The following is a 27,049-nucleotide window of genomic DNA, read 5'->3' as shown; positions in this document are numbered from 1 at the left end:
TAGAAAAGCTTTAAACTGTCTTGTTAAGTGAATAAAACAAAGAAACAGATCACCAGCTTTAGTAAATTCAAAAGTAAAAGGCATATCTGCATACATACATACATACATACACACATATCTATATATACTTTTTATTCTACTGGAAGACAATCATCTTTAGGATGATCCTAAGCACAAACTGATATATGGACCTATAATTTATTGGGAGCTGAAGAAAAATAGGACTACATACCAAACATTTACAAAAATTAAAATAAGAAAAACACACTTCAAAGGATATTTGACTCTTACCTTCATCAAGGTATAGACTGGGGGAGCAGCAAATTCTGATGATGTGAGTGAGAGTTTTCCAAGTAGGGGAGATGGGTTTTATGCAGGTTGCAGTGTAAAGCTAAAGGGCCTTGCCATCTGGCACCCAGCACAGGAGTCTGCACTGGGGCAATTAAAGAGGAATGGGACTTAATAGAGTCAGAATAAACAATCTGGCAATAGTAGGAAGCAGAATAGGAATTACAAATTTAAAAAAAATGTAAAAGTCTAGGAAAGGTATCCAAGGAAGTAAAAATTTTAATGACTATTTCCCAACAAAGTTTTACTGGTCTAATGATATTATTGGTTTAATATTATTACACCCCTGGTTTAAAAAGTACAGCTGCATTTAGAGGGCTGCTAGAAGAAGAGAATAACTGAAATTAAGAACATTGAGGATAATACAGGTTCATGGTTGATGAATACTGAATGTATGACATGGCTGATGGCTACTCTCCTAGTTTTGGCTAAAATCTCTACTCTGGATATGCCTGTAGTCACTGTGGTGAGGTGAAGCAGCAGTAGTAGCAGAAACATATGTCAGAATCCCAGAGAATAGCTCAGGTTTGTAAGTCACGATTTAGTCCCTCTTGCTCTAATGGCTAGATGATGTGGGGCATGACTTCTAGACTTCCTGAACTGTCTTCAATTTAGCTTCTCCTGAATTCCATCATCAGACCTAGAAAATAGGACTCATATTACACATTCCTTGAGGTCAATATAGTTGGAAAAGCACCAGATAAACCAAGATTAAAGGAGCCTGTGAATATAATACAAATGGAGTGACAAATAGGGATGACTTTTTCATACTGGAAGCTCCTTTAGACTTTGCCAGTTTTCTTCTTCATACTCAGCGAACACCTATTTATTTAAGTACAGGAAGCTCTCAAAAGAATAAGCTCCTGCTGATGTTGATGAGCACGTTTACATTTATGCTGTTGTCCCTGAGCCTAAGAAACAGGAAAAAGCCATATCTTATCAGGAGTAACAGAGTGTGGGAAATGGGCCAGAACAAATGACAAACTGCTCACAGCCATAAATCTTGTTCAAAGTCAGTTAGAATTCACTTCAGTGAGACATTGGTATTGACAAAGTTATTTGTTTTTCTTCTGGGTTGACCTGGACTCCAAAATAAAATACTTCATCATATCATGTCACAAAGAACACTCAAAGGGAAGATTCAGAGTCTCAAGTCCACTCCCAGATGGAGTAAGGTACTCTTGGCTTTTACAGAGACTTGATTCAGATTATATTCTTTGTGCTGGTAGATTACTTTGCTCTTCTTCACAAAACTTTCATTTCACTTAACTGCTTGGGAGGTCTTCCTCTGACTCTGATAAAGTGATTTTTGTAGTGCTGCTCATTATTGTTATTTTTTAACCCTTAGCAGATATTCACAGAGTTAAGTATGTCTTTGCTTAACATTTGAATTATATAAAATATAACATGACTCATGTGGCCAACTCAAAATGAAACTTTAAAAATGAACTTGTTTATTTTCTTTGCAATCTTCTACTTACAAAAAATTTATTTTCCAAGCTCATATAGAACAGCTGAGCGCTGAAGATTTTGTAAGCTTCCTGATTACTCTGCTTTGTTCTACTATGTGGCAGGATATTTCTTTTTCATAACTGAATTCATAAGCTGAATTTTTGGAAAGGTCCCAATGAGGAGACATTTTCCCACAGATTTCAGTGAGAATTTCCTCATTTTAAGATTGACATAATACTGAACATATAATGAAGTCCAGTTACTTTTATACCAGATACTTCTGTCTAGTTAATTTTATACAAGATACTTCTTTTTTTTTGCCATGAGTAAAAACTTTGAATTTTAAAAAGCTTTGTGTTATAAGAATCTCTTTCTTTGCAAGTTAAATATCTGTTATAAAGAGAACTAGAGTGAGACTCCAAACCAACATCATTTTCTTCCTCATTTTCCCCCTCCCTTCTGTGACAGTTACTTTTACCAACCACAGGTTTACAATGGAGTTGATAATGCATACCTGCTTCTCCTTTCTCTTGGCTACTTCTGTGCTCAAGAAGACCTCTAACAAGTGAATCGGTTAGAGAAGGGCCGCAGGAGAAATTAGCCCAACAGTTATTTTCCCTGAAAGTTCCAGGCAACGTTTTCACGGAGGAAGATGTAAGTAACTCTAGTCATAATAATGTTTTTGACTCTTCGATTCAATTTTCTCATGATACCCTTGGTCTTTTACATTCTACGGAAGATGAATGCTAACTTAAATATGGAGCAATGTCAAGGGGACAAAATTTTCCCATGATGGAGAGTTCTTGGAAATTTGTGTTACCAGAAAAAAATATTATTAATTGAAATTTGGGGACAAATCCTGAAAAATAGACTTTTGATTAATTGGGTTTTGATGTACCTCACTTTAAGCATGTTTTCTTCAGTAAGCAAATAGTTTGTCATCTTATTCCTGGTATTAGCTTCCTGCTGTATTAATGTAATCCTGTTGCTGCTTGCAATCCTGGCTAAACAAATCTTTCTCGATATTACCAACAACTGGTTTTTTTTTTTTTTTTTTTTTTTTTTTGTGGTACGTGGGCCTCTCACTGTTGTGGCCTCTCCCGTTGTGGAGCACAGGCTCCGGACGCGCAGGCTCAGCGGCCATGGCTCACGGGCCCGGCGGCTCCGCGGCATGTGGGATCTTCCCGGATCGGGGCACAAACCTGTGTCCCCTGCATCGGCAGGTGGACTCTCAACCACTGCGCCACCAGGGGAGCCCCTATCAACAACTTTTGAAATTATATCATGCTTTTTCAATCCTACGGATGCTAATATTAGCATTACTGATGATATATAATTAAAATTAATATGTTCCCTAAACTATTACTGTAGATTTAATTTCAGCAACTTTTGGCTTTGATGCCATATTGCACTGAGTTTTCTTTCTCCCCACCTCCTCCCCGCCTCCCCCAGCACTGAGTTTCCTTTCTCGAGATTTACTTGTCTCCATTTTACCCATTCCAGAAAGTTCGGAAGGATCTACTGTTTAGTTTTTTAAAAGAAAAACAGACTATATATTTTATCCACTTTTAAAAAAGTTTTCAATGACCTGTTATTATTAGTCACAAGCATACTGAAGTCTGTCATAGGTAATGAGCCCAGGCCTATCCCAGGCTGCCACAGAACCAAAGTGGCATCTATGGCTGCTTAGGGAGATTGGTTCTCTTTGGCCTGAGGTATCCAGAGCTGTCATGTTTATGAAAGAGCATTTAAGTAACTTTTGATTAACTCTTGAGGGACAACTGACAGGTGATAAGATACTGTCACATGCAAGAGGTTTGTGAAATAGTTTATCACTGGCCCAGGACTTACTGAACGAAGACTTTCTTTCATGGAGCTTTCTAACATTTTGTTCTATAGACGAGTTTATATCACTTTATAACACAGGAAAAAATGTAGGGTAATGAAAGAACAAGAACTCTGGAGGTACACAAATCTGGGTATAAATCCTGACTCCTTAAACTGGGTAAATTTAATTTTAACTTCCTTGAGTCCCAGTTTGTTTCCAAAATGGGGATAATAAACTAAATTGTGGTGATGTTGAGAATATTATATTAGATAATATACATAAGTGGTTTGTATGGGACATGTCATGGTAGGAGTTCAATAAACAGTTACTATTTTGTTTCTTAAGCACAAACTCAAAACAAAATAGTAGTATGTGTGTGGTGTATCTTTCAAGTGTCTATTCTTCTTACCTTTTTGCTTTTGTTTTTTTTAATTTTGAAAAATCTTTATCACTTATCTAAAATCAGAGGAATATAATATAAAAGGTAAAAAATAAAAAGCTTTATTAGTGGAAATTATACTCAATTTTGATCTTTGAAGCCAGTAAACTTCTTTATATTTAACTTTTAAAATAATAATTATTGAGGTTTGAAATACTAGTCAACCTATTTTACTTCCCTATCAAATACTTTTGGCTAAGGAGAAATTATACACCTGACAACTTCTCTGCATTTTGGTTCTGATAATTATCAGAATTATATTCTCACCTTCTTTCTCATCCTTTAGAAATACTTGGCCTACATATGAGTCAAGGATGTAAATAATCTGCAAGCCAAAGGTGACTCCTTTCCATTTTTTAAACTAGAACTTAGAGACTCCTTTTACAAAAGTATCTAAGTATATCAACCTTCATACAAAGAAGAGATTGAAGTGACACTTTACAATAATTTATAAGTAAACATGGTGAGTCCATCAGGATTTCAATTTCACGGGGCTTTCTTTTTTAAGGAAGATCAAGAAGAGTTCATAACTAGCCAGAGTAGGGAGGGAGAAAATACCTAAAGAGGAATTAGGGTAATAGGCAAAGGCTTGGAGATTCCCTACTTTCCCTTCCGCTTTCTGACTTCATTGACAAGATGTTCCTAGATGATTCTTTAGCTGAATCCTTTTATAACCAGCCAAGAATACACAAAGGTTTTCCTTAACAGAAATTGAATAAAATTTAAAGGAAAGCACTTGGGGAGGGTCTATTGTACTAAATCAATTTGCCTCTATCTATGAAATTGATATGGTTACAGCTCCCAAGGGCCTCTTTCAGAAGCCATGGTTGTACTTGGTTTTGGTATGCTCAAAAACGGTTGGAAGAATAACTCCCTGCAATGAGTGGTTACTTTCAGAATAGTCACCTTCCAACTACTGGACATGTAAAAGGCAAAGCTACAGGTTTGCTGAGTTTCTTATGTTTTTCTGTATTTATTTTATGATCCTTAGTTTAATGGCTATCTTATTATTATTATTTTTTAATGTAGCCACAGAAGCAAATGTAGTCCATGAGGGACTTCCCTGGTGGTGCAGTGGTTAAGGAATCCACCTGCGAATGAAGGGGACACAGGTTTGATCCCTGGTCCAGGAAGATCCCACATGCCGTGGAGCCACTAAGCCTGTGCCCCACAACTACTGAGCCTGTGCACCTAGAGCCCATGCTCTGCAACAAGAGAAGCCACCGCAATGAGAAGCCTGCACACAGAAATGAAGAGTAGCCCCGTGCACAGCAATGAAGACCCAATGCAGCCAAGAATAAATAAATAAAGTTTAAAAAAAATGCAGTCCATGAAGCCTCTACAATACCTGAAAATTAAATCATGGAGGAACCTAGATCCATAAAACACAGTAACAATGCAATGTTATAACAGCAAAATCAACCAAGAAACCAGTTCTAAACTGCTATGGATGCAAGGTCAGTGCCACTGTCTCCTTGTCGATATCTAGGCATTTGACTAACTCCTTAAGTGTTTTTTCACCTCATAAGATGTGACAGGAAGGGGAAGAGGAGAGTTCCTGGTTTGAAATCCCAAGCCTGGAGCCCATAGGAAAAGAGGAAAAGATTAAAATGGCTGCTGGCATGTGTCATCATCAGTGTCCACTGGTTCTTATTTTTAGAACCAAATCTTCCATATCTTGCTAGAAGAAAGTGCATTCTTTCTACTTAATGATGCTAATCAGCAGATAATGTGAAATATCATTTCAATGAATTATTTTTATTTTCTAGGCTGTTCTGTGTTGTTCCTGATCTCTTTCCTATTTTGTTACTTTCATGTTAAATTCTAATGTGGGTTTCAGATATTTTATATGACATCTGATTAAAATTCAGAACAAGGAAAGCAAGGGTGCTATCCAGTCAAAAAAATGTAGTCAAATAAATTCAGGGATGATCAACTTAATCCCAACTGTAAGTCTCTGCTCTAAGTCTGGGTTTTGTAACATTGAAAGCCAATCCAGTGGCTATAAATGATTCCTCCACTTTTCCTTCACGTTGAGTAAATGTTGATGACTAAAGTTGGTGTTAAAAAGGGCCAGGACACTAATCTTTTTATCATGTCCAAAAAGGAAAGTCTGTTAAACTCTCCCTTCTACTGCTAATAACTACTGAAGTCCCAACTTATAGCTGAATATTTCATAGTTCCAAGGTATTTCATAAATATTATTTCATTTGGAGCTCAGACTAAACCATTAAACTACAAAGACCAGATACTATTATAAAGGTATACCTTGTTTTATTGCACTTTGCTTTATTGTGCTTTGCAGATATTGAATCTTTTACAGATTGAAGGTTTGTGGCAATTCTGTGTTGAGCAAGTTGATTGGTGCCATTTTCCCAAAAGCATTTGCTCACTTTGTGTCATCACATTTTGGTAAGCTCCCAATATTTCAAAATTTTTTATTATTATATTTGTTATGGTGATCTGTGATCAGTGATCTTTGATGTTACTATCGTAATTGTTTTAGGGCACCACAAACCATGCCCATATAAGATAATGAACTTAATCCATAAGTGTTGTATGTGCTCTGACTGCTCCACTGACGGGCCATTCCCCTGTCTCTCTCCCTCTCCTCAGGGCCCCCTATTCCCTGAGATACAACAATATCGAAATTAGGCCAATTAATAACCCTACAGTGGTCTCTGAGTATTCAAGCGAAAGGAAGTGTTGCACATCTCTCACTTTAAATCAAAAGCTAGAGATGATTAAACTTAGTGAGGAAGGCACATTAAAAGCCCAGACAGGCCGAAACCTAGGCCTCTTGCACCAGTTAGCCAAGTTGTAAGTGCAAAGGAAAAGTTCTTGAAGGAAACTGAAAGTGCTACTTCAGTGAACACATAAATGATAAGAAAGTGAAACAGCCTTATTGCTGATATGGAGAAAGTTTTAGTGGTCTGGATAGATGATCAAACCAAGCCAAAGCCAAATCCAGAGCAAGGCCCTAATTCTCTTTAGTTATATATAAAGGCTGAAAGAGGTGAGGAAACTGCAGAAGAAAAGTTTGAAGCTAGCAGAGGTTGGATCATGAGGTTTAAGGAAAGAGACCATCTCTGTAACATAACAAGGTGAAGCAACAAGTGCTAATGTAGAAGCTGTAGTAAGTCATCCAGAAGATCTAGCTAAAATAAGTAATGAAGGTAGCTACACTAAACAACAGATTTTCAATGCAGACGAAACAGCCTTATATTGGAAGAAAATGCCGTCTAGGACTTTCATAGCTAAAGAGGAGAAGTCAATGCCTGACTTCAAAGCTTCAAAGGACAGGCTGATTCTCTTATTAGGGGCCAATGCAGCTGGTGACTTGAAATTGAAGCCAATGCTCATTTACCACTCTGAAAATCCTAGGGCCCTTGAGAATTACACTAAATCTACTCTGCCTGTGCTCTATAAATGGAACAAAGTCTGGATGACAGCACATCTGTTTACAACATGGTTTCCTGAATATTTTAAGCCCACTGTTGAGACCTATTGCTTAGAAAAAAAGATTCCTTTCAAAACATTACTGCTCACTGACAATGCACCTGGTTACCCAGGAGTTCTGATGGAGACGTACAATGAGATCAATGTTGTTTTCATGCCTGCTAACACAACATCCATTCTGTAGACCATGGATCAAGGAGTAATTTCAACTTTCAAGTTTTATTATTTAAGAAACACATTTTGTAAGGCTATAACTGCCATAGATAGTGAGTCCTCTGATGGATCTGGGCAAAGTAAATTAAAACCTTCTGGAAAGGATACACCATTCTAGATGCCATTAAGAACATTTGTGATTCATGGGAAGAGGCCAAAATATCAACATTAACAGGAGTTGGGAAGAAGTTGATTCCAATCCTCATGGATGACTCTGAGGGGTTCAAGACTTCAGTGGAGGAAGTAATTGCAGATGTGGTGGCAAAAGCAAGAGAACTAGAAATAGAAGTGGAGCCTGAAGATGTGACTAAATTGCTGCAATCTCATGATAAAACTTTAATGGATGGGGAGTTTCTTCTTATGGATGAGCAAAAAAGTGGTTTCTTGAGATGGAAACTACTCCTGGTGAAGATGCCATGGAGACTGTTGAAATGACAACAAGGGGCTTAGAATATTACACAAACTTAGTTGATAAGGCAGCAGCAGGGTTTGAGAGGATTGACTCCGATTTTGAAAGAAGATCTACTGTGGGTAAAATGCTATCAAGCAGCATTGCATGCTACAGAGAAATCGTGAAAGGAAGAGCCAATCAACGTGGCAAACTTCATCATTACCTTATGTAAAGATACTGCAACAGCCACCCAAATCTTTAACAATCACTATCCTGATCAACACAGAGGCAAGACCCCACACAGCAAAAAGATTAGAACTTGCTAAAGGCTCAGATGATGGTTAGCATTTTTAGCAATAAAGTATTTTTCAAGTAAGGCATGTACATTGTGTTTTAGATATAATGCTATTGCATACTTAACAGACTACACTACAGTGTGGACATAACTTTTATATGCACTGGGAAACCAAAAAATTCTTGTGATTTGTTTTACAGCAATATCTGCTTTATTGTGGTGGTTCTAGAACTGAACTCACAATATCTCTGAGGTATGCCTGTACCTATTTTAGAGATAAACACTAAGAAATTTAGTTATTTGCATGAAAGAGCCTTGGCATTAGAGCCACGACTAAAAGTCAAAATTTCTGATTTCCACTCCCAAACCCTTCCCCATACATAAATCCCCCTCACTGGCTGGGTCACTTCTTATTTAACTTTCTCACCACAACTCTCCCTGAGTGATGTACTAGAGTGCCTCCCATTTAAAAGACCTACTTACTCACTGAGTCCTGTCAAAGCAATAATTTCATTTCACATTACTACTGGCCAGCAAGAAACGTTCCTAGCAGCTAAATTTTCAGATAAATGTTCAAGCTGTGATCATTATGACATTAAAGTCACAGGTTAATTCTAAGCCTTTCCAGGGACATTAGCAAAACTGTTAATTCTAAAGAGACATGTAATTCAATCCTTCTCTTAAAGTCACAAGAACTAAATGAAATCAAGATATGATTTATGAGGTGTTAGAAGCCAGTTTATGATTTTCTAACTGTTGGTTTACTTAAACGTCTTCAGCACATTTTCTGCAGACCTATTCATGAAAGAGTAAAGAAGCCAATTATTATAACTGAAAATTTGCAAACTACACAATATCTATAATGGCACTGAAATGACATGAATTTTTTTTTTTGGCGGATTACAACCCCTATTTTAAACTCAGCCTAAACATATTAACAACGATGAAAAAAGCAACCACCACCATAACATTAACAATTCATTGAGCTCTATGCTGCACACTTAGCTAAGAGCTTCATATACATCGTTTAATGCTTGCAGAAACCCCAGGAGGTTGCTACCAGTATATCCCCATATTAAAGATAAGGAACTGAGGCTTAGCGAGGTTAAATAACTTGTCCAAGGTCACACAGCTGTATGTAGCAGAGCAGGGATAAGAACTCACGACTAACTCTAAATCTTGACCTCTAAATGAACTCTATTCCATGTTTGCCTCTTAATTGAACCTGAAGCCGTATCTGTAACATTTATAAAACTATAAAATGAAGTAAGTGTCCCATACTAGAGGTATCATGACTTGGGTGTTTCTAAACTACACAGAAGTTGTGTCATAACCTGCTTTTTTAGAAAGATAAGTTCTAATCAACCGTAATTTCTGTATTTTAGTTTAGTTGATGTTTGAAAAATTACAATAAGATAAAAAGGTTGCAAGAGGGCAGAAGCAATTGTTTTCAAATTAGTTTGTTAGTCCCTAGCACCCATTAAGGAGTAATAAGATGACTGTGTACTGAGGGAGCAGTGGGTGGGGGTAGTGAAATCCCTCAGAATGGTTCAACTCCTTCACAATTGACCAGATGGCACAGTCATTTCTTCAAAAACAAACAAAAAGCCCCAAACAAACAAGAAGAAAAATGACTTTTTGAGGCTGCCTTGGGCTGCATAGTCAAGATATGAGGCAATTTCAAATCTGGACTCCATTACCTTAAACAAAACAAATACCAATTTTTAAATATTTATAAACACAACTAATACGATTATGTTAAAACAACTACATACATCTTTATTTAAATGAGAATTGCCAATAATACAGCTGCTACATGTAAAGGTGCTGGCAGAAGATCTCATTTCTGTTAGAGGTTGCTCCAAGTTAGAAGGGCATGGAAAAAGGCCATTATTTTAATATTTTAAAAAGAAACCTGTTAACTCACAGATATACTATCTACTTGGACTAGATGGAAAATCATTTATAGGTTATTAGTATTAATAGTCATAAAAGAAATTGAAGTTGATAATTCATACTTCAAATAATTTGCCATTTTTTTAAATTACGGAGAGTAACATGAAACACTTTCAAGTATAGCTGGTACAATTTAAGATCACTAAATTATGCAGACTGGGGACTATATTTTATTAATGACACTTTCAAAATCATAAGCAATTCTCATCATTCTTATTTCACTTCACGTTTCTAAAATAGATGTAGATATAGGTATACATAAAGATTCCATTTTATTCTGGGTAGCATCCCATGTAGAATTAGGTTTTTTAATATATATGTGTATAAATGGTCTTATAAGATACACACATATGTCTATATAGTCACATGTGCTGAGAAGGCAGATTGACATGAGGAACAATGAGTTTCACAGCATTTCCTCTTCTAACTTGATTTTATAATATATGAAAGAATATCCCTAAGGAGCACATTGAGAGAACACTATTACCACCCTCTGAGTATTTGGGTATGTTCTTTGCTTAATGGTGACATGGGCAGAATCAAGTTAATGCTGACAACTCCCTGGGAGCAGTAATTATTCGTTACAATATATTTAACTGATCTGTGCTTATAGATGTAAAGATATTAAAGTATCACTTTTGGAGGAAATCCTGTATTAAGTTTCTCAGAAAACCATGCCTCCACTAATGGACCAGAAAATATTTTTATTATCTTAAAATTGCAGGATTTCTGGTGCCAGCCAAAATTGAAATAAGCTCAGTACAGCCCATCTCCCATGCTGCTTAAATTAAAAACTCAAGAAAAAAGACAAAACACAAATACCTGACGACTCTCAAAAGTAAACAAGAGCAATGCAGGCTGGGGAGGGGAGTTAAACTTGCAGATATGACCCAATAGTGGTGAATTTTCCATTTTGTTTTGTTTCAGTTTTCCTCTTTTTCCTTATAACTTTGACTTGAGAGTGAGTCCTAAATTGTGGTGCACAGTGATGGCAGCAACAGCCGAAAGTCCATCAGAAACCCTGTCTGGAAGATAAGACCCCTGTTTTCAATACTGTTGGGGAAACCAGCTGCTTTTTATTTTTCTTTTTTCTCTCCTAGTTTTGCCCCAAGGGTGGGCTGTGTGTGTGTGTGTGTGTGTGTGTGTAAAGCTGTACAATGCAGTGGCTGTGCTGTGGTGGCAGTGACACAAGCATTTAAGATATTATGGAAGAATTACAACTGTGTTTCATGAGGTAAAGGTAAACATGCTTGAAATAAATGGAAATATAGAAGTTCTCAGGAGAGAAACAGAAACTACAAAAAAATAACCTAATGGAAATATTAAAACAGAAAAATCCAATAGAAATTATCCAATATGAAGAACAGTGAATGGAGTCTCGGGGATCTGAAGAGCAATGTAAAAAAGCTTAACTTTGGAGTCCCCAAAGGAGAGTAGGAAGGTTGGTACAGAAAAATATCTAAAGAAAGAATAGCCAAAAATTCCTAAATTTAGTTAAAAAAAAATTTACAGAGTCAAGAAACTCAGAGAACCTCCAACAGGATAAATTTAAAGAAATCAAGTCCAGACACATCATATAATAAATCTCAGGAAACCAAAGATAAAGAAAAAAATCTTGAAAGCAACTAGAGGAAAACAACACATTACATATATGGAAACAATGATTGGAATTACCGTGAACTTCTCATCACAAACCACAGAGGATAGAAGAGAGTAGAACAATATCACTGAAGTGCTGAAAGAAATGTCAACCTAGAATTCTATATCCATCAAGAATATCGTTCAGGAATGAGAGACAGAGAAAATAATACTCCCAGATAATGGAAAACTAAGAGAATTTGTTGCTACAGGTCTGCTCTAAAAGAAATGCTAAAGAAGTTCTTAATGCTGAAGGAAAATATACCAGAGGAAAACCCGGAACTTTAGGAATGAAGGAGGAGCTCTGGACATGGTAAATTCCTGGGAGAAATATAAAATATACTAGTTTTTTCCTCTTTAGTTCTTTAAAATATGTAAGATTACTGAAACAAAGGTCAAAATCTTATCTGGTAGGATTTTCAGTATGTATAGATGTAATATATATGATAATTATAACATAAATAGGGAAGGGTAAAGAGACCTTTATGATTGTAAGGCTTTTACATTTTCTTGGAGTGTTAAAATATTACCACTAACTAGACTGACTGTGAAAGATTAAGCATATATATTGGAAACGGCAGAGCAACCACTAAAATACATTACAAAGACACACAGCCAAAAAGCAAATAGATAAACAGAATACTAAAAATTATTCTGAATTGCAGCTAGGGAAAAATCTATTACTACTAAAAAAATAAAAAATAAAAAATAAAATGAAGAGTAGTCCTATTTCATTCCTCAAAATCCTAGCAGTTTTCCTTAAGCCATCCCATACAAATGATACTAAGCTTTTCTAAATTGTTTCTCCAGAAGTAGAACTTACAGTACTTACTTAACTCTTACTTAACTTCAAGCGTTTCACAAGCTCTCCATGTCATGAAGATCCATATCCTGTTAAACGTTCATCATTAGCTATAATAAGTATAATTACTAAATGATAAGAGATGCCTGAAGGCCGAAACTGGGTCTTATTACTGGTTCCTCAGCATCTTGAATATGTCTGATAAATAGCCAGTGTTCAAATAGAAAAAATGAATGACTATTCCCAAAGATTGCCTGAGTTTAGAAATGAAGGCACAATAGGGATGAAGTTCATACTAAAATAATGTCAAGTTGATTGTCTAAAAGAGGAGGGTGTGATTTTAAAAACCATGCTGATTAATTTAAAATAGTTACCTTGAGCTATAACACTATATTCCAAAAATGCTCAAAGGATTTTTAGTATTTGCTTTCAGGGTCTTCACTGCAATCTCTTGAATATGTCAAATAAAATCACATCTTCATAATTTAATGTTAAAAGTACTTCCATCTTTTTAGAATTACCCAGAGCCATGCTTAAACAATGAATGAAGTCAGTGATCAAATGGCTCTTACCATTTTTATGATCCTAATGAATTACAGAATCAAAACCTCTGAGATGACCAGGGCCTTAGAGGTCTCCTATGTATGAATTCTTTTGTAACATTCTTATTGGTTCCCTCATTAATTAATGAGTTAAGTAAAATCTTTGACATGTTCATTTTGTATTTATATAAGAATTATGGGGCTTCCCTGGTGGCGCAGTGGTTGAGAGTCCGCCTGCCGATGCAGGGGACACGGGTTCGTGCCCGGGTCTGGGAAGGTCCCACATGCCGCGGAGCAGCTAGGCCCGTGAGCCATGGCCACTGAGTCTACGCGTCTGGAGCCTGTGCCACAACAGTGAGAGGCCCGTGTACCGCAAAAAAAAAAAAAAAAAAAAAAAAAAAAAGAATTATGATTTTTTTGAAAATTATCTTCTGAACATGATAAGTGTTTTGAAGGAGTGACACAAAATTCTTTGTTTACTTTTTGTTCCATATGATTTCCATACAAAGTAACATTAGCACATATAATAATAGTTTGACTTTCACGTAAAACAGTAAACAATTACAAGCTGTTGTGCTAAAAGTTTTTTTACAATCAAATGTTTCTGTCCTCTTAAAAAAGAAAATCCATTATCTCCATAACAACCTCTGGCGCATCTGAAATGCTGAAATTGGGTGATCACTGAACTAACTGCACATATATGCTAAAACTGCTACTGGTTGGCTGCCACTTGAGTTACCTTACAAAAAAGGATTAATTTTAGAAATGAGAGAAAGTATGAACACTACAGAAAGACATAACATGTTTCTTCTTTCATTTTTAACTTATGATGCCTTTAACCTTTCCCTGACCTTTCTTAGAAAGTTAGCTGCCTGGTGATACCCCTTTTTGTCCCTCCAATTAAGACATTGCCAATAGTCCTTCACTTCAGAATCCAGAAATGCAACTGGCCACTTCCACCTTACTCCTTCTCTTCCCCATGAATGTTAGTGTTACGGTTATTCATATTTTTCTCTTTTTTCTTACCCACATGGTTACTATTTCAAAGCTTCAAAAGAATCCTGGACATGGAACACTGCTTTCTTCAGGATTAAAAGCGCTACATGAAGCGTTTCTGGATGACTAAATTCATGATGGAATTTGGATAGTTCATTCAAGTGGACCAATTTAAAATAGAAATTCCTCAAATCAGTTTTTGAAAAATAACTTCATGAATATTTAATAAAATTTATGTATGTAAGTATTGAATAAACTAATTTGTGTTCCACTAGAATATCAAAAGAAAACTTGCATCTTTAAAACAAGTCAAAATAAATTGTAATCTGATAGGGTAGTGGCTTACAGATGTCAACTTCCTGAGGCCAAAGCTAGTTTAAATATTTTTAGAAAGGTAAGTATGGGGAGACAAATTCCAAATTACAGAATGATAAAACTTTAGATCTGGAATGAGCCTTGCTCGTATCTTTTATAACCATCACATTTTACACATAAGGAAACAGAAACCCAAAGAAGTGAACTGCCATGCTAAGATCACTCTGTAATTAACAGGAACAATTAAATCCCAGGCTTTCTGCTTCCTAATTTAGTAATCTTCCTACTATATATTGATATTAATAACTAAAGCAGTAGCAGCAAACATTTATGAGGGCCTACTACTTGCTAGACTCGATGCTAAGTACTTTCACTAATTATCTCCTTTTGATTTCATAATCGCCCTATGACATAGATAGGTACACATCTCCTAAGTGACAGAGTTAGAATTTCAACTCAGGTTTGTCATTTACCAAGAGAGGCTGTACCGTGTAGTCACATCATGGACACATAAATGCAAACTCACCAGTTAAAGCAAAGAAAGGGAACCGTTTGCATAGTCTGGAGAGGGACAATTGAGGTTGACTGACAACTGCAATTCACATTCTTCCCTCCTCTCCATGGAGCCATACAGGTTGAGAGACTCAGAAGTCCAAAAAATCTTGGTTTTGTATTTTAGCTCTGTTTATTGCTAAGTCTGTAATCTTGGACAAGTTACTTCTCCAAACTTTAGTTTCTTTTTATGTAAGATGGGAACATATTTCCCACAGAGTTGTTATGAGGATTAAGTGAGATAATGCATTTAAAGCAGTTAGCACAATGCCTGGCACAGACTGAATACTCAATAATTGCTAGCTGTACTTTTTTTTTTTTTAGCCATTGCATTTTAACTATTTGTTTTCTGACAAATTTCTCCAAATCACTAAATTCATTTTAAAGAAACATGCTAACTTATGACTCTATTAGCATAGTGTAAATGTCCAAGAAGATGCTTTTTGTGTAAGGAAAGGCATCCACAAGAATATTATGTAAAGGATGCTCCTTAGGAGGTATGTAAGACTTTTTCCTCCCACAGGTAAATCCCCTATACTCAGTCTGGCCCATAACCTTCATCCTAAGCTTCATCTACTGAAATTGGGTTCCACATTGGTCTATGCACAAGGATGTTTTTTTAAACAAAAAATACTTTATTATTTCAACCTAGGAACCAGTTATAATTCAAATGTACACCTTTGCTATGAGCCCTGATAACTCTGCTGAACTTAGTATCTTTTAGTAGAAGCTGCTAAAGCCACCCACCCATAAAGCAACTGCAACTGAAAGCACTTAAGGAGGGGCTTGGAATTAACTTTTATTCTCCCAATCCTACACCTACTTTTTGCCAATGCTAAGCAGACACCCAAACAGGTATCAGGTCTACAGGCATGAGTCCTTGAATCATATAACATCAACTACTTCAGCACTTCTCCCATCTCCAGTGACCTGAAGTCCCATTATATTATAGGCACTCAGTAAATGAGAACACGTTTGAAGAAGGGAGGCAGTGGTGGCCGGTAAATGTTTAACATCTGGCTCTCAGAGTAGGACAGCTGATTGACAGCATTTGCCAATAACTGTGGTGTAAATATTCTCACTATGGCGATTTAAACTACCAGTGGTTTAACAACTGTCTTTCAAAGTTCCTAAAAATTTAACAATCAGCTCTTTTGAGCCAGTATGAGCCAGCACCAGCACATCAATGGAGAGAGGGCCAGCAGGCAGCCTAAGAGGTAACCCTACGATTTTCCTCCTTAGCAACTGGCCAGTTACCACTTTCTAAAGTAGAGGACTTGAACTATACCTCAGCAAGAGCCAAGGGCTCCTTTGAACCTACTTCCTTGGGCTGAATCCTGACCCTCACACCTGCTACCTACTCTCCAGGAGCCTGCTGTGTAAAATGATTCTCCTTAATGCCAAGAATGAACCAGCCTGACTTCCAGATTGGACAAATTCTCCAGATACCTCACTGCTGGCGTCCATCTGCTACATGGGACCACCTGAGAACAATAAAATGCCTGAATTATACCCGGGCTTGCTAGGGCCCTCTTCCAATACTGGATCTTAAGACAATCCAGCTACCCTCTCTGGTAGTCTTTCCCGCCAAATCTCTAATTCTACATTAACTCAGGGAAAAGGTCTCTGTAACTTCTTTGGCCCTGTTTTCATTAGCTCTTGTAACTTAACAGCCCATACGTCTTAAATCTGAACCCCTGATCACTTTCCTAGTCTCAACAGGCAACAAGCTTCAGAAGTTCAAAATAATTATTATAATATATGACACTCTCTGGTTATAAGGAAGGTTTGGATGGGGCAAGAAGAGCCAGCTGGCCACACCACTAATAAATGCGCTTGTTGTAGATGTATAAAATCTTTTTTTTTAAAAAAGGAAGTAGCATTTAAAATTTATTTACTTATGGCTGCGTAGGGTCTTTGTTGCTGTGAGTGGGCTTTCATTGCGGCGGCTTCTCTTGTCACGGACCACAGGCCCTAGGCACGTGGGCTTCAGTAGTTGTGGCTCATGGGCTCTAGAGCACAGGCTCAGTAGTTACGGCGCACGGGCTTAGGTGCTCTGCGGCATGTGGGATCATCCCAGACCAGGGCTCAAACCCGTGTCCCCTGCATTGGCAGGTGGATTCTTAACCACTGCGCCACCAGGGAAGCTCAGATGTATAAAATCTTTAGGTCATCTTACTTTACTGATAAACCTTCTCAAATGCACTTAATATTATGCTGTTACAGCAAAATGATTAGGGCAAAAGAATACCAAAACAATAAACTTCATTTTCTACAGTTTTTCTTTTTTTACCTGAACAGCTGCATTGACATGGAAAGCATACCTATGGGCTATTAATATGAAAAAAATACTTTGCTTCCTAATCACTGGAAATTGTTAAGCATTTCAATAGGCCAGAAAGAGCCCCTGTTTCATTCAGTTCCTGAAAAAAACTTCAGAGGCACAGTAAGAACACCAAGGCTAAAAACCCTGTTACATTTCAAACATTTACTTAAACATGATTCAGCTGTGGGACATGAACTTTACATATTTACATATTCTGTAAAGAAAAGAAGTCTTGTCTGGTCTGCTAGCTGTTTTCTGCTTGATCAATATTCAAAGTTTGGGACTAAAACTTAGTATGCAGTAGTAGTGATTAGCACCCCAGTAAATTTGAAGGCTCTTACCTGTACATTTGTAATCAGAGGCCACTCCTTTAAGCACAGCATCGAAAATGGATATTTCCACTCGCTGCTTTCTGTGGTGACAACTCAGAAGCAAAGAAGGCTGGGACACAATAAAGTACAAAAAAGGTTCTAGCTGCAGGTCACCAGTTCCTCTTCGTCCAGGTTGCCGAACGATGGTTATGCCAAGCGCTTGTCTAGCAGATGACCTTGTGGATGCATGCAGACTTTCCAGAGAGATGACCCCTATTTTTTTCCCTGAAGGAAAAGATACGTTGCTGCTTAAGAGATCTTCTGCTGTAACCATGGAAATACATGCCTGGCTGGGCTTAGTGATGTCTGAATCAACTTCTGGGAGATTTAATGAACTCTTGCCTGTTTTTTCATTATCCTTTTGTTCTTGCGATTTTGATTTGGGCAAGGCCATACAGGAATAGGTCATTAGTGAGATTCTACTTGCAGTAATAAATATGTCAAAAGGAATAAAATTTAGATTTTTTACAATTGATGACTGGCGTGAGGGACGGGCAATGCGATGCTGACTGGTACCACTGTGCTGCTCTATTTGTACGATTCTGATTTTAACACTGTCACTGCCAATTCCACTATCCTGAGCACCACTGTACCGAGATGAGGCATCAGCCATGGTTCCATCATATGTATCCATTTTTTTCTGTTCTTGCTTAGAGATCTGTAAGGAAAAATAATAAAATATTTTAAACTAGTTATATTCCAAGTGTTACTATATAAATGTTATAGAAACATGTTAAAAATGGGTCTAGTATAATTGAGAGTAATCATAAAAAGAAACTAGGTGCTCTTACAAAAAAATTATTCATATTAAAATGCCAAGACAATACTTAGGATAAACATCAAATGTGCATTTCTATCATTAAAATATATTTTTCAGAGGCATTCCCTGGCGGTCCAGTGGTTAGGGCTCTGCGCTTTCACTGCAGAGGGCCCGGATTCAATCCCTGGTCGGGGAACTAAGATCCCCACAAGGCAAAAGAAAAGAAAAATTAAATAAAATGTACCTTTTGGTGTCAGACTTTACTTTCTTTGCCTTTTAAAGAGTTACATTAGTTAGCATTCTTTACCGTGATCTTCCAGGTAGTATAATAAACTGTTTCCAAATCATGATTACTATTGGTTGAAATTATATTTTAGGCAGGAGTAGTTTATATTGTTTACCCTGTCATTATAAAACTGATTTATAGGATTTTGGATAGTAAGAGGGAAAAGTCAGTAGTCCTAAATTATGAAGGACAAAGAAAACTAAATGTGTGCCATTCAAAATGATGTTTATTTTCCTTTACTACAACAGGACTTGAAACAAGGGTAAGTGTAAGTGATCAAGCAAAATGTAAGTAATGAAAACCCTTGAAGGTGGATTTTCCCTTTGTGCACTGAATGTATCCATGATTTCTCAAAAATTTCCACCAATTGCCTACACAGAGAACAAAAAAAACGTGGTGGTAGCAGCAGTTATGACTACTTTGGCAGCACAACAGCAAGACCTCCAGTTTGATTCTTTGGTTCCTTTTTTTTAGTCTCCCAACCATTAGTTTGTGATACACGATTTGAGACCTAGATATTTCACTTGCTTTTTCACTGAAGTCATTCAGATTCATTAAAGAAATCATGGAACGTCTGAGAGAAAAAATCCTCCCGACCCCCATTTTATTACCAAACATAGCCAATGGCAATCTTTCAGTGTATTTCCTTTCGTCTTTTTTCCTACCTGTGCAGAGGTTCCCCCCACCCCCACTCCTTTATGGTTATAATAATACTGTAGAGACAAATTTGAAACCCCCTTTTTTTTTTTCTCTCTGCGTTGGGTCTTCGTTGCTGCATGCGGGCTTTCTCTAGTTGGCGCAAGCAGGGGCTACTCTTCGTTGAGGTGCATGGATTTCTCATTGCGGTGGCTTCTCTTGTTGCAGAGCACGGGCTCCAAGCACACGGGCTTCAGTAGTTGTGGTGTGTGGGCTCAGTAGTTGTGGCTCACGGGTTCTAGAGCGCAGGCTCAGTAGTTGTGGCACACGGGCTTAGCTGCTCTGCGGCATGTGGGATCTTCCTGGACCAGGGATCAAACCTGTGTCCCCTGAATTGGTAGGCGGATTCTTAACCACTGGGCCACAAGGGAAGCCCCTGCAACTCAATTTTTTTACATGCTAATATACTCTTTATAAATGCCATTTTAAAAAGCTGCATAATATTTCATTTAGCATTAGGAATAATTTGTTCAACTATTCCCATATAATTGGAGTTTCAGGTATTCAACTTTTGCCAACAATCATCTATGACAAACATCTATTAAGATTTTCTTAAGAGGATCCTAGAAGTGGGATTACTAGGTAAATGGTATGAAGAAGTTTAAGGTTGTCAAATATTGCCAGCACCTTTTCCAAAAAGGGTGCACTAAACTATATTACAATCAGCAGTGGAAAAATATTCCCAAAGTACTGGGTATTGCTTCTCATTTTTTAGGCTATTCCTTAATTTGGTAAATATAGTATCATTTTTCCACATGCTACAAATTATTATAAGTTGCTTGTGAAAATGTTAAAGGACAGTTAAATAATTCAAGACAATGATATTATAGTCATTAAAAAATTTCAAATAATAGTTTTTGTTAATTTATTTTAAAGTTGTTGAGGAAGGCACATTGTTGTTAGAAAAATCCAGCCTCAGGTATTTGAAACAAAAACAGCTAATCCCCGTTCTCTGAAGACACCACGTTCTTTTAAACCAATCTAGGGATACCATGCTGTTTCCCTTCCTGGAGCCTCCTTCTGAGCTCACTGTAGCTGGCAAGCATTTAGCTATCCATGAAGACTCAGAACAATGACACCTGTCTGAGAGTTTTGCTTTCAACTCTTTTCCTGCTTGGTGATCCTAATAGTTAACTCAGACTTCTATTTTAGAATTTATTATTTTCTACTAAAATGTTCTGTGGCGGCAGTATCAGATAGTATTAAAACAATCTAAAGGCTTTGGAGTCAGAGGGAAGTAGGGTCAAGTGTGACAACTGCTAATTGTACGTTACTGGACAAATTACAATCCACTCTAAGGCTACATGATCTCATCTGTAAAATGGGGATAATCAATCCGACCTCAAGGGGTTAGTACAAGGATTCAATGAGCTAATGTACCTAAAGAGGTCAGCACACTGCCTGGCATATAGCAAATGCCTGATAATGGGCAGCTGTTGTGTGTCTGTCTCTTTTACCAGGTGAAGGACTGCTGGAAGGATTGGGCCATATCATTTTGCTTCTGTCTATCACCAAGGAATAGTGCAGTGCCTAGCACACTGAAGAGAGGATCCATAAACGTTTGATGAGATGTTAGTTTCTGATACAATATTAAATGAAAAAATTGCTCTGCAGACTAGAAATACATAATTGTTAATATGTAAATATATGTGTATACTGTACTCTTTAAGGTCTGTCTAGACATACTCATGAGCTCTTTCCTTATCTGCATCCTCCACGTTTTGCGCTGATCACACTTGAAGAAATCCTATGTCTCTGCTAGATGCTCATCCTCACACTGGGGACATTAATACTCAACCCACAAAGTTGTTGCATCATTAAATGTGTTAATGTATTGACCACACGTAGTAGGCACTCAATAAAGGTTAAGTTAACAAAAGAAGTCATCTTCTTTGTGAAGACTTTCTCAACCTTTCCAGATGGTGCTAGTCTTTTCAGCTTCTATGCTTTTATAACAAACTAATGCTATTATAGCATTTTTCAAACACTGGTCTGTCTCAGAGACTGTGAGCAATTGAAGATAAAAAATAAGATAACACTGAGTATATTTATTATTTGCCAAACATTGTTAGCACATTACATACATTTTCTTTACTAAGTGTTACAACCCTTTAAAGGGGGTACTGTTATCCCCATTTTACAGCTGAGGAAACTGAGGCTTAAAGAGATTAATCCCAAGGTCAGACTACGGGTAGGAGAGAATGCCATCAGTACTCGTAGCACACACCACATTGCCTGTCACATAATAAAGCTCAATAACTGTGTGCTGGCCAAACAAATGAATGTATTTAATTTTAAAATTCAGTACAATAAAAATAAGGCAATTATCAAAAGGACAATTTAATTGCAAAGGTTTTAGTTATCTATGATAAAAATTTCAAATATACCTCCAAATCCACTACCAGCTAGGAATTCTCAAATAATATGTGAAAAGATAATAAAATCAAGTACATAAGTAATCTAGGATTTACTGCCCACATTTTGAAGCATTACAAACCAAATATCTGTGTACAGCATAATTAAAAAAATCCTTTAGATTCAGTTGCACAAGAAACTCAAATCAGGAACTCAACTATCTTTATTCTCTCAATCAGGAAAGGCAACTGCAATTAACTATATGAGACTATACCTTCTATGCACAGAGCATTACATTGCCTTTTTCTGATTTACAAATTTGTATTTAAAAATCTAGCCTCTCTTTCTTGAAAGTGTTCCCCATCAGTGTTAATATGACAAAACAAACCACCTGTAGGTAAAGATAAAGAAATGCAGTGTCCAGCCCTATTACCCGTTGAGATTGTCACATTAGACTCTAGTGAACGTCAAGGAGCACGATCTTGCGATATAAACAACCAGCAGGGGCAGGATGGCAGCTATCAGCTCGGGTCACATGGGTTACTGAACAGAAGTCAGATGGTAACTAATTCTACTCACTACTGAGCAAAATGGAATTTGAACCAATGACCCAGAGATGAAAGACTCTCTTATTGGTGGTGGTGGGGGGGGGAGTACAACTTTCCCAGTATTAGACGACTAAATTCTTAAAAATCAGTTAAAAGTCAAGACTTCCTCCAGTTTTCTAAGTTTCCGCTCTATTTGTAGAACTGAAATAAATAATCTGGTGATTTTGAGACATATTTAAAAATCCATTGGCTTGTCACCAGGCCACTGCAGATTTATCTATTATATTGAAGAGTATCTGGCCTATCAAGAAGGCTTTATAACTAATTATGTGTGCTAAGCCCTAAACTTGGGCATCAATTTACTATTCCTTTGTGGGAAAAGAAAAGTTCACAGTGTAGTAACTCTGAAAATAACTTTTCCTTTATTATTGTCCAAGGGGACTAATAATTTGTCAAAAATAGCAATATCTGCTTGCTGTTAGTGAATGCAGCAGAAACATGTATCTCTGGGCAGCGCTATTACATCAGCTCTCCCACTCTTTACCTAACTCATTTAAAATGAACAATAAAAGTTTTCTTTAATTAGCTACTGGTGTGCATTAACATGATCATGATTAAACCATAAAAACCAACTGTACATTACTCTGGTCCCCTCTTCCATATGTTTTGAATTATTCTGTTTGAAAATGTACTTTGCGTCCCTTTTAAAAGTTCGACCTTCTGCTTTCAGAGAATTAAATGCATATTACTGCAGCGAAGAAGATAATGTTTCAGACCTCCAGGCATATATTAAACACACTGGCAGCACTTGAGACAAAATGCTTTACTTATTAGATACTTCCTATTCTAAACAGTGTCATCAAAGGCTAAAAACAAAATCCATATAAAAGCTGCACAATGCTTCCACACAGAACCTGTGCCAAAATCCCTGTACTTTCCAACTAATGAGGAAAGGATGTGTACTCTTAACATATGAATGTAAGATTTTCCAAGCATTCACTTTAGGAAACTGGGCTATTGATTCCATATGGGTTATGTTAAATGAAACTGTATTGGTAAAATAACCTTTAAGATATCTGGCATGATAACTATAATTAAACAATATTCAAAAGACTAAAACAAAAGGGAATTTGGTTCCACAATGGCTAATTAAAATAAAATGAAAAAACACAGCATGCCATCTATCAAGATAAATTGTTATTGTTTAAGAACTATTTAAATACTGTTAAAATATACTTTGAGATAAAATCTGAAAAAGCTGGAAAAATATTTGTGGCTTAAAAATGGATAGTTTGGTGAAGAAAAAAATATAGGACTCTGAAATTTTATGCAGAGATAACAGCTTTAAAGCCTTGAGCACAACCAGATGGTACTTAAATCACAGGAATTCTACAGTTTCACTATCAATGGGTTTCAATATGAGAAGGTTTTCAATAGCTAGGAAAACATGTCAAGTTGATAGTTTACTTCTTAGATCATTTCAGCGCATTTCCCCATCCTTTCACAGCTATATGTGGTACAGATAGCCACCACGGAAAGGGTGCTGAAAGCTGGACTAGTAGCTAGGGAAGCTAATTCCTCCTTTTAATGTACTGAGATAGGTAAGTTTACTAGCTCACCTTGGAGTCTGGTAAGAGCCATAGTATCTCAGGAGTAGTGGCTAAAATCACACTTTATGTGACAATACCAAAGAATGCATTAAAATAATTTCAAATGATGTTAATCAGATGTTCTGCAGTAGAACTCTGGAGTGGAGAAAGATAGCTTGATTGATTGAAACTTCTTGTTTGGCCATATCAACATTTTTATGAGCACATTCAAAAGTTACCCATATTAATAAATATGCTGCAAGTAAATGGATATTAAAAAATGTAAAGTATGTGCAAATCAACCTCGAGAATTAACAAAGACTAAAACATATAATTTTTGTTTTGATGGCTGACAAAAATGGCAATTCAGCACCTATTCCAATATTTTAATTCACATTATTTCTTTTAATTTGTATTTTTAAGGAATCTTAAAAATACACCAGACATAAACATATCCACATATTTTCCCACCTTCTCATCAAAATTATGGTTATATAACAGCAGCAGTTATACTTTAACCTTGATCAAAGTATCTTTTGCCAGTCATGAGCTCACTTTTCACATCTTACAAATTATGATAAAGTCAAGTGTGAAACCACAAAATCAAAGTGACAATCACATCTGTATATCACTGTGACATTTATTCTAATTTTGCTGCCCTTGCTAAAATGTAGTCATATATTCAAAAAAGTAAACACGCTATCTTACAAAATCAAATGTAAAAAAAAAAAGTTGGCTACAGTGTTTTAATGGTTTCACATACTGGAATTACAAAGGATAATTTTTAAAAACTTAAAAAAATTATGTGCCTCATTGCCTAAATATTTTCAAATATACTCTTCTAGCTGTATCTTTAAAAAGTTTGGTTTTGGGGATAGGGTAGGGTGGTGCTCCTGGGAAAGGTTGTTGTATGCCTTTAACATAGAGATAGTCTACACTGGAAGCTTTAGATAAATAGCAAATTGTTGTACCAATCAGAGATACTTCATTTCACCTTGCTTAATTTAGTCAAGTGAACAATAAAAGTGTAGTTTTAAGTCCCAAATTTTCAGTGATGTCAGCATTACACTTCATGAACTTTTATCATTTTATAGACAAACTACCACTGCAACTCAGTGATGTGCTAGATAAAATTTATCTAAGTACATTAAATTAAAAAAACATTATAAAGAATAAATTGACTTTGATATGAAACGCCTCCTTCAGTGTTACCAATCCATGTTATTTTTTTACTTAAAAAACAAACTTGAACAAGCACTGTATGTACTTGGGTACTACAGAGTGCTAGAAAACAAGGGCTTTTTATATTTTATTTCTCTGAGTCAAATGTTATACAAGAGCCCACATGATATAATTGTTCCCAGTTGGATGGCAGAAAGTTTTCACAATACTGCAGTAATTATGCAAAAGAGCAGAACTAATGATACCCATCACTGCTTAACAGATAGAATGGTAAAGAGTACTATAGTTTCAAGTTTTCCCTTTCATGAAGTTACTTTTCCGGCTCTTTGAAGTTACAGTATGAGGCCACTACTGCCTGTTAAGTATCAGTTGAAATATTCACATTTCAAGACCAGTGCTAACTGCAATAAAAGAAGCATGGAGATAGTTCAGGCAAGGTTGTGTTTTACTGTAGTTGTATTTGGTCTATTGTCTTAATTTAAGTTGTAAATTATGAAAAGGGACCAATTCTAGTGCTAAACTGACTATAATACCTAAATCTTTATCAATGTCTGTTTCAATATGATAAACCAAACAACCAAAAAAAAAAAAGTATACACACCAACCTATCCATACAAATTCAAATCCTACTTATTGAGATTTTATCAGCAGAGCTGACCCTGAAGACTTTTGTACCTGTCTGTCCTTTCAAACATATATGATTTCACAGCATAAGTTTATTTTCAGGGGCTTTTAAATTCATGAAAAAAAAAATTAGTTCCAGGCAAGACTTCACATACAAAGTCTTAACTCAGAAACAGTTCTGATTCTCTCTCTCTCTTTCTCTACGTCTCTCACATATAAAATTGGAATAGGTTAGCCATTTTTGTTCAAGGAGACTAGATCTAACTGATTTATACTAACTCCATAGTTTAAGTTTGACTTGCTTGCTTTTTATAATGAATTCAGTTTTTAAAAAATAAATATTGACACATTCTGGGAACTCGGATCTTAATCAAAGTAGATGCCTGTACATCTTAGAAACAACAACCTGCTTTGAAATGGCCATGATGTTAATTCTTAAAAAGTGGCTACTATGTGTACAAGGTAACAACTCTTCATACTGATGAAATCCAAGGTTCATTCCACTGATGTCAATGTGGAAACCATTTTGTCCCATGGCTGCTTAAAGATTTTCAATAGGATTAAATCAGCTGCAAGTCCTCATTATATCAGGGTTTACAATTGTGTCTGAGTTGGAGTCTGTTTCTCATAGAATTTTACTTACAGACTGACTTAGATTGGCTCCTTAGAGCTAGCCTGATTTTACTAGAAACAACTGTATCACATCAGCCACTCTCATAAACTTGCAGTAAGATTGAATCAGCCCTGACCCTGAAGCAGATGAAAGTTTACCCAGCCTATGCATTCTCTGTAAGAGTCACAGAGAAGTTTGCATTTAGTTTCTGCAGCACTGCAGAAGTAGAATATGCTTATTAACTATTCCAGTTGGCCTTTGCCTTGCAATTATGAACCTGATTTTTCTGATAAGAAAACTAGAGTTGAACTTGGAGAAATTTCTACCGATAAAAAACCGTACGAATCCTTGATTATTTTATCCCTCAAATCACATATGCTCTTTTAAAGAAACTATGCAGTTTATGGAAATGAAGCAAAAGCATGCGTTAAAAAATTTCCCCTAATATTCAGTACAAGTTGAAAAATAATGAA

The 27,049-nt window shown here is 36.4% G+C and overlaps 1 protein-coding gene across 10 annotated transcripts in view; it reads right to left on the bottom strand.

Moving 5' to 3' along the window:
* VPS13B (vacuolar protein sorting 13 homolog B) overlaps positions 1–27,049 on the bottom strand; it is an 805,800-nt gene that overhangs the window by 222,852 nt on the left and 555,899 nt on the right. For all 10 annotated transcript variants that reach the window (XM_081258369.1, XM_081258366.1, XM_081258373.1 and 7 more), the window contains one exon: positions 17,894–18,581. In XM_081258369.1, coding sequence (XP_081114495.1) covers positions 17,894–18,581 — 688 coding nt within the window. The remainder of the gene's footprint in view (positions 1–17,893; positions 18,582–27,049) is intronic.

This window comes from Mesoplodon bidens, assembly GCF_964165515.1.
Source record: "Mesoplodon bidens genome assembly, chromosome: 16".
Lineage (NCBI taxonomy): Eukaryota > Metazoa > Chordata > Mammalia > Artiodactyla > Ziphiidae > Mesoplodon > Mesoplodon bidens.
Note: the sequence above shows the minus strand (reverse complement) of the source record. Positions and strands in the feature narration are given on the sequence as shown.